General features: G+C 40.7%; 1 protein-coding gene across 1 annotated transcript in view; it reads right to left on the bottom strand.

The window, feature by feature from the left end:
- The window catches only part of DUSP22 (dual specificity phosphatase 22), a 45055-nt gene that overhangs the window by 26429 nt on the left and 7617 nt on the right, over positions 1–11009 (bottom strand). Inside the window, exon 3 of the mRNA XM_010573287.1 lies at positions 3888–3970. Coding sequence (XP_010571589.1) covers positions 3888–3970 — 83 coding nt within the window. The remainder of the gene's footprint in view (positions 1–3887; positions 3971–11009) is intronic.

Here is an 11009-nt window from a genome sequence, read left to right as displayed (position 1 = left end):
TCCATATCTCTCCAATTTAGAGAGAAGGACATTGTGGGAGACCGTGTCAAAGGCCTTACAGAAGTACAGATAGACAACAACCTGTTGGATAGATCCAACAGGTCACTGCCAGATACACTATTATTTAAAGCACACTGAGATATGTTTCCCCATCTGCTTTTCAGTGTCTCTCACATTCTGAACAGAGATTTTAAAACCTGAACTAGCTGAGAAATAGATTAGAAAGCAGGTGGCAAGAAACCTAATTATTCTCCTCTGTATATGGCTTTTGTGTGGATTTATAAAACATCTGTGAGTGTTCCATGGGCAGCTGTCCAAAGTGCTCTGGAGGAGCCAATTTGATTCACCAAGGCTAGTGCCTCTGCAGAACACATATCAGGCTGTTGGACACCGCTCTTACTCAGGGGCTGACTTCTGTGCATCTGAAATAACAAACCTTGTTCCATATGGCATGCAGTCCTTTCTCTTAGACATGCCACCAGTTACCCATAATTTTTTGTGATGGAGTTATAAACCTGCATGTTTAAACTACAAAATGCTTACCTAAGTTCCTGTATAACAATGGTGTACTTTATTGGAACAATAGTCTTAGGATGCTCTCTAAATATAAATTAATTTCAGGATTGGTTTTATTAGAGCACAAATTTCCTTGAAAGTTTATACAAGAAGAACTAAGGATTGATATTGCAAGATAGTTCAGGCCAGGTTTTGGCAAATTCTTTCCAGTATAAATCACTCGAAGCATTACAAAACAATTCCGTGTCTTGTACTTAATGCAGGCTGCCGATTTCTAAAGGTATAAAAAGTCTTAGAATCTAATTGATTTTTAAACCCACTTTTCCCTGTTATTCCAGCTTGAAAGTACGCAACAACTTCCTAAGGCCAAACTTTGATTATGAGCCACCCATAAATCAGACATCCATGAGGGTTTGTAAATGATCATTGAGATAATGTCCGAAACCAAATTTCAGTAAGAAAATCTTTTTTTTTTTTTTTTTTTTTTTTTTTTTTTTTTTAAGTTATTTCTCAACAGGCACACACTATGTAACCTAAACCAATATAATACTTTCTTGTAAAACTCTTCAATCATTTTCTAATAGCTTACCAACTTATGAGGAACTAAAGCAACATATATCCAAATACTGCAGTATATAAAGTACAGATGAAAAGACACTTTTTAAGAGGTACTGTGAATATTTTAAACAATCAAGTAAAAATGGTCTGTAACTTCACAGAGAGAGGCAATGCCATAAGTTACTAGAGTGGAAAATAATTTTACAATCTGGTGTTCACCACATACACTGACATTTGCTTTTATTTCTTGAGTATTGTATTCTTGAGTATGGACAACAAAGCCAGATTGGTCATTTTCATTCTCTACCCACCATTATCACCTTTAAGTGCTGTATCATAAGTATTACTGCATCAAAACAGTCATTACTGAAACTTCAAAATCTGACAAGCAAGATGTGCATAATTTGTGACCTCTGAGAGCTAAGGTATGCAACTATATTCGTTTGTTCCACAGACAGACAAAAAAGGCCAAATTTTCTTTGATAACATGTTACTACAATACTACTGAGTTTTTGATATCCAAAAACACTTACCTTCCATAGCTTGCACAGAAAGCTTTGTTTAATGAAGTATTTGTAGCATTTCCTATAGGTTGACTAGGAAATACTTGAGACACAATAGTTAGCAAAAGACAAATGCAACTACCAGAGTCCAAGAAAAGGCAGCTTTTTACGGATGATCAGTGTTCACATAAATACAGACACACAAAACAGGGAGTGTCAGGAAAAAAAAGATTCTCATTTTGCTGCAATTCCATGTTTAAAGGTCTGAATGACATCAGATTAATTTCTGAAAACAAATGTAAGCCCTTGGTTTCCATGAGTGAAATCTGGGGGGAAAGGGGAAGAGGGAGACACATTGGGAAAGTGTTCCCATTTGACTTCAGTGGACTTGAGAACAAGCCCCAAGCACAATGTGGATACACAAGCTGTAAACAAACCTGGCAAAGATGTAAATAACAAAGGAAGTAACACAACCTAACAGATGTTTTCTAGGCCCTTGCTCCTAAACAGAAGCATTTAGTTGCAAACAAGCATCACAGTAAGACCATGAATGATAAAGTAATTAATAATCAGCTCAGCTCCCAAACAAATGGAACTTGCAATCCTTCCACTACTTTAAGAGCTGGGGAGAAGTTTTAACAGTCATTTTCCAGACCACTGGCACATAAAGGAGTATACTGCATATTGACAAAATAGAAGGCACAGTTGGAGAAACATTTCTTTTAGAAACAAGAGTGAATAAAGGAAGTCCATCCTCAGCCAGCCACTACTTGTTCCCATGCCACTGTAACTTTTGAGACACTACTGTGAACCAGATTGGGAACAGATCTGGGTAAACATCATCTTTCATATATTTTGTGGGGGTAGCTAGAGGAAGAAATGGTGACTTGGTTATATTTAACCCACAAAAGCTCCCAGATCTATTTACCATGCAGCCTCACAAACAGATACACCACAAGTGAGGTGGTGGTGTGTGGGCTCACAAAACTACCACCACCACAAGAAACACTGGCCTGAGGCTGCAGCTGACCTGTGCCATAATTAGTCTTCCTTCTTTTCTAATCATAATAAAACATAGCAAGTTTCTATCCGTTTTAGAGAACAGCACCCTAGAGGAAACATTACATGTCCCTTACTCAGTACAACTGTTTATCTCTTCAACTAAGAGCACTCTTGAAATTCAGTGCGTTTCAGACTTCACAAGCATCAGGCACAACAGAAGTCAAATGCACAGTATAATAGAGTCAACAGCTAAAGCTCTACTTCAGCACACTTCTAAGTTCAAGGTCAACCCTGAATTCACCATTAACTTGATTTTGGTTGTAATCATGAAATACTGGTGACACCTTTTATTCAACTTACCTATTGACTTGCCTGGGAGAGGTGGAAATTCTGTAGTTTAAGGACTGAATTCACCAGAGACTTTTTACATTAAAAGAATGAAAAGCAGAGATTCCCAGCAGTATCTGAGGAGGTAACACCAGCAACTGCCTTACCCACTATTTTGACATATTTCATGAAAAGTGGAATGTAGGGAAGGAACAAATTTAAGGGGACAACAGTCCCAAACATAAATCAAATAGCAGGATTTTAAGGTGTAGCAAAGCCCTGCCAAACTCCCCTCCTGCCAAGGTAAGCTGGTGTAAAGAAGAAAGCGCAACAGTGCAACACAGGAGACCAGCAGCCTGGTCCCAGCTCTTTCGCTGCTCAAGATGACACAGCAAGTCAAGTCATTTCAGCTCTTCAGATCAGCTTCCCTTCAGTAAAACGGGGAATAATACTTCATGTTAAAGCGTTGGAGACCTACAGATGCTCTGCTCTATTAGATGTATTATATGAGGGAGTACTGGTTCCTCCCACACCCCAAGCCTAAATAAGGCTATTTTACATGGAAGAGGACTGCAAACCTCTTACACAACCATCTGCTGTAAAGATTCAAGAAAGGGGCCAAAGTACAAAGGAGGGTTGGTAGTGGGGAAGGGGGAGAAGGCATGTTGCTGTCTGTGTGATGCTTGAACTCCACACAGAGAAGGAAACTTACCTTTACTATTAAATTAATAATACAATCCCATTATTGTGTTGTACTGATTGACACACTAATTGTCTCTTCATTTGTCAGTTTGATTTCTTGTTGTTATAACAGCAGCAACAAAATCTGTGACTGGATACCAAAACTACAGCTGTCAAATATTTCCACAAGAAAATCAGTCTCAAAACGCCAATTGTACAGAACAAGAAAGCAACCCCAAGACGACTATAACAGTCATCTGCAAAGTAAGGAGTTAGCATGGAGTCCCCCACATCTCTTACCTCGAGCATAGGGCGGGCACTGTCATGGATTGAAAGAATGTGCGTAATGTTATTCTTACTCAATTGCTCTACATCTCGGGCATCTGTGATAAAGGGAAAAAAGGAAGAGAATTTCTTTAATCTCTTGAAATAGCCTGCTCCCCTTTCCATTGTGCATGTTGAAAATCACTTATCATTGGTACATTTCTTTTTGAAGCTTCATAAAGTAAAGCAAAACCCCAAACGCAGCTGTTCTAGAACAGCATCATCAGAGTGGGTAACGGGAAGAAACACTTCTAACTCCAAAACAAATTATATACTATATAAAGAACAAGCTTAAGTGACTCAGGAATGTGTTCTTAAGTCAGAAGTTTCATGTATTTTGCATCTGAAATATAAGTCTGTGTATGCCTGTGTGCAGGTGATGGCCATCTGAATAAGCAGTCAGAGCTGTACAAGAAATAGCTTACCTCCTCTCTACCCACAAATGCCCCTTCAGGAGATGTATTTTCACTTAGGAGACAGACCTTGTGATATCCAGGTCTGAGAAGTGAAGTCAACTGTATCGCCTGAATTGAGGTATTAACGGGCACGTCAAAACGATAACTAGATTCTTACTTCCTATGGACTACTAGGGAAAAAATGTGCATTTAGCCAATACACATCATAACTTTAAGTCTGAAGAGAGATCAAGATGATAAAGATATCGAACGCATGAAAAAGCAAAATGCTACAGCAAGGAAATGCAGTTGTGAAAAGGTGGTTCCTAGACCTGTAACCAAGGGGTTTCAAACATTCAAAACTGGAAAGCAAACTGGGGCGACTGAAAATTTGGTGCTAGATATTGCGAAAGCATAGGTTTGTTTCTATGGGAAAGAAGGTAAAATAGATTATCTATTATCAGTGAGCAACTTTCCGCACACTAAACCATTAGAATGACAGAAAATTACCTCAGAGAACCACTAATACAGGTAAAAGTTAGTTTGTGCCCATTTACTTTTGACCTTTTCGCTTGAGAATGGCACAGCACACCATGGCAATTACAGCAGTGGTTTTGTGATGTGAACACCTGCCTTCCAAATCTGCCCATACAATCTGTTCACATTAGCCTGGTTGCACACAAAAAAAGAGCACTGACCACAAAGGTTTCAAACCGGCTCTCTCTAGGTACAAAAATAACAATAGCATCACCTGTACATTCTTTATGTACGTGCAAGAGTTCAATTAGCATCTCTTGCTTCATCTTATTCCACTCTACTATAAAGTTTCAATGCCTTTTCCACATACAAAGAGGAACTGGACATTTAATTATACTGGCCCATAGACAAGATCCACATGAGCACAGTAACAGGCAGTAAAATTTAAACCTAATCAAATTATGAAAGCTTCTCTAAGGCTAATAAAATGGAAAGAAGAGTCAAAAATGCATTGATTTCACTTGCTACTGGTCAAGCCTGTACGATCAACACAGATGCCTAATCCTTCAGGAGAGAATTAACATTAATTCCGCCTGAAACAGAATTAAGTTCTAGCTTCACAAACCAACTAAAATTTCCTAAAAAGCTCAGAGTGAGCATTTCAAAGAAGAAACATTAGTGTTTGCCAGGAGAGGTCTTCTAATCCACCTGACCTTCAGATTTTTTAACAGTTTACAGGACAGCCTTGATTCCTCAGAGAACACCTAAGCAGGCAAGGGTTTGGAAGCCCAGAAGCCAGCCTAAGCGTCCCTAAAAATTACTGCTTTCTGTTCGCCAAAGGCTAAGGGCAGATTTCAGAGTCTGCTGACTGGAACTCACGGTGTTAATGCATACCTAGCATGTTGAGACCCCAATCTCTAATTATCAGTGTGACCTACGTGGTAAGAAATGGCTTGCCACACAAGGCAAACAGCTTTAAAAGAAGATATGATCCAAATTAAACATTGACTGCTTTGAACCAGTCTGAAAGGCCTAATGGACACAGTACAACTCAAAAGGACTGAAAGATTGTAGTTCTTCAGTTAACCAAGGACTTAGGCTAAAGGAATTTCAACAAATCAAAACTACAGTAAAACAGTGAGATTTCAGATATTCCTAGCAACAAGCTGGAAATGGCTATCCCAGACCTACATCCCAAGGTAACCAGAAGGTCCTCAATATATTTAGGAAACAACCATTCAGATCACAAAAGTAGAGGAGAAAAAGCTTCCCAGCCAATGACTGTATTGTGTGGATCTAAACTTTAAACGGTTTACAAAAGGGAAATTCCCGGGGCACCTGCCATAAGTCTCTACAGATACTACAAAGCTATTTAAACAGCAGTTTAAATGAGATATCCCGTCACTCATGGTCTCATACCATAAATTACAAAAAAAAAAATTAAGGGGTTATGTAAAGGACCACCAAAAGCCAGAAGAATCACCATTACCACAGCAATTCTAACTTCTTTACTGTACTACAGTGCTGTACATCCACATGCAGGCTCATATTTTGAAATCACAGCATGAAAAAAAACATTTCCAAATATAAAGATGAAAGAAACCTATCGGAGTCCATCTTGTGCATCCCTAAAGGGTCCCTCAACTGCAGTATTATTCTTCACAGTAGGTTACCCAATATTCTGTTTCATACAGCAAAATGCTTCTCAGCTGATGTGGATTTCTGAATAAAGCCTTTAGAAAACTCTCTCCTCACACAAAAGGACACAATTCACACTGGGAAAGTCTACCTCTCTCCTTCCCATGCCCGTATTTAGCTTCTTTTCCCTCAATTTCATTCTATGACTCCTAGCTTAACCTCCACTCACACACAGAGAGCTGCAAACAATTGCAAAAGCAATGGCAAAGTCATCAAAATGGGACCGGGGAGAAGGTATGTCAATTTGTTTCCCTGCAGCTCTGGGAAGCCTTACTGTGGAGCTGGGGAGCAAATCACCTAGCGTGCTGTGCTTCCATGCCCCATATGCAACAGGGAGACAATACTGCTCCAACCACTCTGGTTAAGACACATCAATGACTGAAGGACCCCAATGCTAGGGTGATGAAGTCTTAAATGTACATCCAACCATTCTCTCTTACTTTAGTATTTTAGTACCTCCATAGAGAGACAAGGTGAGGAATAAATATTTCTCCCTTTATAGAGTTAGATGGGAAGAAACAGCTATAGAGTCTTTTCCACCTCTACTGCTAACAACAAAATACAAAAGCATCCTGCCAGGAACAGAGCAAAAAAAGCATTACAGCGATATGGGCCTGATCTGCAACATTTAACTGCAATTCACTTGTGAATTTAGAAGATTAAATATCTCCACAAAATAAGTGAAACTAGTTTATTTTTATTTTGCCACCTTTCCTCCCATTAGCCAGCTATGCCAAATTAAAGGCATCCTCCCTTCTTCCTCCTCCAAAGCCCACATTTCTGACTTTGTTGTTTGTCTGAAAAGACAGACATGCTCCTACAACAGAGTAATCTAGTAAGTATTAAGTTTTCAGTATAAAATTTTAGGTTATGTATACAAAAACAGGGTTAAGTGCTTAGAGAAGGCAAGTCAGCCCAGTACGTGCAACAGTATTAAGTCTCAATCTGCAGACGTATGGAGACTACAGTTTCATCATCCCCTTTTTTTTTTTTTTTTTTTTTTAATAAAGCAACTTTTTGCCTATGCTTTATTTTCTGCTTTGGAGAGAACTGGAGATAGACACCTGAAGGAGAACCTCCTCTCCAGTGGTTGAGAGCACTAAGAACTATTACCAAGAATGATTTTCCATCATGAGAGCTTTGTTCCAGAGTCCAGTGATCTGCACTTAGAGAGACACACACACAGAGAAACTAAGCACGTGAACAAAAACTGCACATCTCCTGTCCCCACTTCACACTATGTTCTAATCAATATGTTGTCCCAGCCTCTAAGAAGGACCTTTTCAGGGAGTGAGAAAGCTGTGGAAAAGGATCCAAGTACTCTGTTTAGTGAGAGTACCTATAAAATGTCCTCCTTCAAAACACAAACCTGACAAAGGGAATGGTATCTTCACCATCTGCTGTTTCCAGTACCTGAAACAAAGCCTTAGGAAAGGGAAGCAGCTGATAACAGGAATTAATTGGATCTAGAAACACAGCAGAATCACTTGGTGGGCACTGCCTTTTTATACGCTTAGTAACAGGAAGGGCAGAAACTTTCCCAAGACTCTCCAGCTCATCCACAGCAATACTGGACTCTTTGGGGGGAATTAAACCTCACATTGTGGCTTTCCCCTTCAAATCAAAAAGCCCCCAAATATTCCATTGGAAAAATTTGAATCTTCCAAATATGACTACAAGCAAGGAAGGACACAAGCTCTCTAATATTCAAGGTAGAAACACTCTTGAGTCTCTGGTGCTCGCTACTGCTACACCTTTCCATTTGGAACTAAACAAGCACCCATTTAGAACCTCCTATCAGAAGAAATGGTACTTCTATTTGTGCAGAGAAACAGGCTAAAAAGCCCTGTCATATCAGTCTCTTAAGGAACAAAGCACCTATTTTAATTGTGAACACAGGTGCCTTTCAAGGGACATCAGGTTTCCAGTGCAGAAGACACGTGGGCATGCAATCCCACAATAAACTCTTTGTCTTTTGAGAGGATTGAATTTCATCTGTAAAGTACAAATGGAACAAACCAAAATTTCCCCCAAACTAGAGGTGGGAAGAAGAGTTAACTTCCCCTTTCTCTTCCCTCATTTTTCCTCTAGCACCCCACCCTCCCATTTGCAAAAAATAACTCCTCCTTAACTTTCACTGAAGAAGCCCGAGAGCTCTGTTTCCTTCTGGGCTTTCAGACCAAACTCAGTCTTGGTATTTTGTATGGACATCTGTGGTTCTTCTTGAATTTTTCTGCCCTCTAGCTGTGCAATCTCAAATACACTCTCTCAGGAACATAGCACAGTTTTAATGTGCTACTGATGAGCAGAATCATGCTTATAGATCTTATAAGGTAACAAGCACTTAAGCACCTACTGAGATCTATGCTTTTCAGGAAAATTTTCCAGAGACATACTCAAGTCCTGTGGACTTAGGGAGATTTCAGCATGTACTTCAGTGCTTTCCATGATCAGGACTACACATAACTTTCTACCCTAAAGACCCTAAGGTGGTTGCAAAAGCCCCTCTCATTCTATGTGCCTAAAGGTTTGCACAGCAGCAGCAGACAAACCAGAAGCAGCAAGCTCAACTCCCATTTCTGCCGCAGATTTATTTCACAAGTTTTTCTTGTGCCTCAGTTTCTCTCCCAGTCAAACGCAGAGGAGTTTGCACTTCCTCTGCCATGGCTTGTTTTTAAGTTGATTGGGCCTAAAGGGACAGTGAGAAACCCTATCCATAAAGTACAAACATTGCTGAATATTGAATAATAATTCCCCAGTTGGAACAATTGCTGAATGCCTTCTCCAGACAATGGCCCTCCAGGATTACAGTGTTTAACATCTTTAACATCCTGCTTTCACTCAAAAGGAAGGTGCCCATCTGGAACAACTGTGCCTCTTCCCAGTCTGTCAGCATCCCCAGAGGTCTCCCAAGCAGCAGGGAGACAGGAATGTGCGCAGAATGGCATTTCAACCTGGCTGTGGAAACCCTGTCTGCCCAGGCTCCCTGAAGAGTCAAAGGAGGGGAGGCTATCCTCCAGAGGGCAGATCAGAGCGATTCAAATTCTCCTGACTGACCTTCTGGAGAAGCTCCCTCCCCTCTGCCCCCTGCACAGAGACCCAGAGGCTGCCACGAAGCCTCAGCCCTGTGTCCAGGCAAGATGCACAATGCCAGGGATTCAGTGTTACTCCTCTTACTGACACGATGCAACTTTATTCAATTCAAGCTATTGGTCTCAAGCTGGAGAAATAGGAGACTGCTCAAAAGCGCATTATAGGAAATAATTTTGCAAACCTGTGTATTTAAAAGTATCTATAGACATTTCAGCTGCCCTAATCAGGATACTCTAACCAATCCCAACCATATATGCTGCTGAGTATTTCTCAGTCAACGATTCCCTTTATGGCAAAATTCATTAGTCACTTTTTGAAAAAGTGCCACAAATCAGAACATGCCCCAGGAACGCGGTAATCGAACTCCTCCAGAAAAATACACTAGTGATTATCCAACAGCCTGTTCCTAAATGGGATGACTTCACTGCACAGAGAGCTTGTTGCAATTGCTCTTAAGCAGTGGGACAGGGGCAGTGTTGAGGGACAGGGGATACAGAAAAAGATAGAATTATAAAAGTCTGCTTTTGTATCAGTGAAGTACTGTAACACCAATCTTCTCTCTTCCTCTCTAGGTACGGTAGCTAATTTGAGATTATAACAACTGGGACTCATGCTGGTAGAGCATAATGATTAAATGCAATGTAAGCAAAGGTCATAGCAATAAATAAACGAACATTTTGTTTGTGTTTTTAATCAATTTAAAAAACAGACTCTGTAACACAAACGCTGAGATGAAAGCCAACCCATCCTTACCCTCTTTTATGGAGGTAGCTGAAGCATTTCAGCCTCTGCCTTTTTTTTTTAGCTAGACTCCCAGAAACGCTGCCCACTCACACCACCTTCACGTGCACGCCTCTACTCTATGCATAGAAGTGACCTTACGTGCCATTTAAGGACCATTTGCAAGGCGCAGAGCAGAGCGGCCAGAGCAGCACGAGCGAGGGGGTCGCGGGCCCTGGCATCGGCAGAGATGCTGACTCACTCCGCAACCTTGGCCAACTCCCCTCAGCTGGTCAAACTGTTCCTCAGCTGAAAACAGAACTGCACCAAGAAACAGATGCTCTGGCTGAGTTTCGCTCCCCTGGGCGGACTGTCAAGGGCTTACCAGCAGGACGGCCACAGGGAGAGGGACAGATTGAGAGCCACGTTACCTACACCCATCCTGCCTACCCTGCCAGACAGCTTGAAACCTAAAGGACTGCACTATCAAACATCCTCCCATCCTGCCCCTCTCCAAAATTACTTGACAGGAAAGGAAAAAAAAAAAAAAGAAGAAAATAAAAAGAGGAAGCAACATGGCTGTGACCAAGTTAATTTTGTCACCAGCCCATGCAGTGGTCTGTCCAAAGTGTTTTCAAAACTATCCTCTTCCCTTTATTTTCCTTTTTTCCTGCTTCCTTTCTTTTTTCTCCTCTCATTACCTACTTCCACCAGT

Source organism: Haliaeetus leucocephalus, unplaced genomic scaffold (genome assembly GCF_000737465.1).
Source record: "Haliaeetus leucocephalus isolate CR32 unplaced genomic scaffold, Haliaeetus_leucocephalus-4.0 Scaffold373, whole genome shotgun sequence".
Lineage (NCBI taxonomy): Eukaryota > Metazoa > Chordata > Aves > Accipitriformes > Accipitridae > Haliaeetus > Haliaeetus leucocephalus.
Note: the sequence above shows the minus strand (reverse complement) of the source record. Positions and strands in the feature narration are given on the sequence as shown.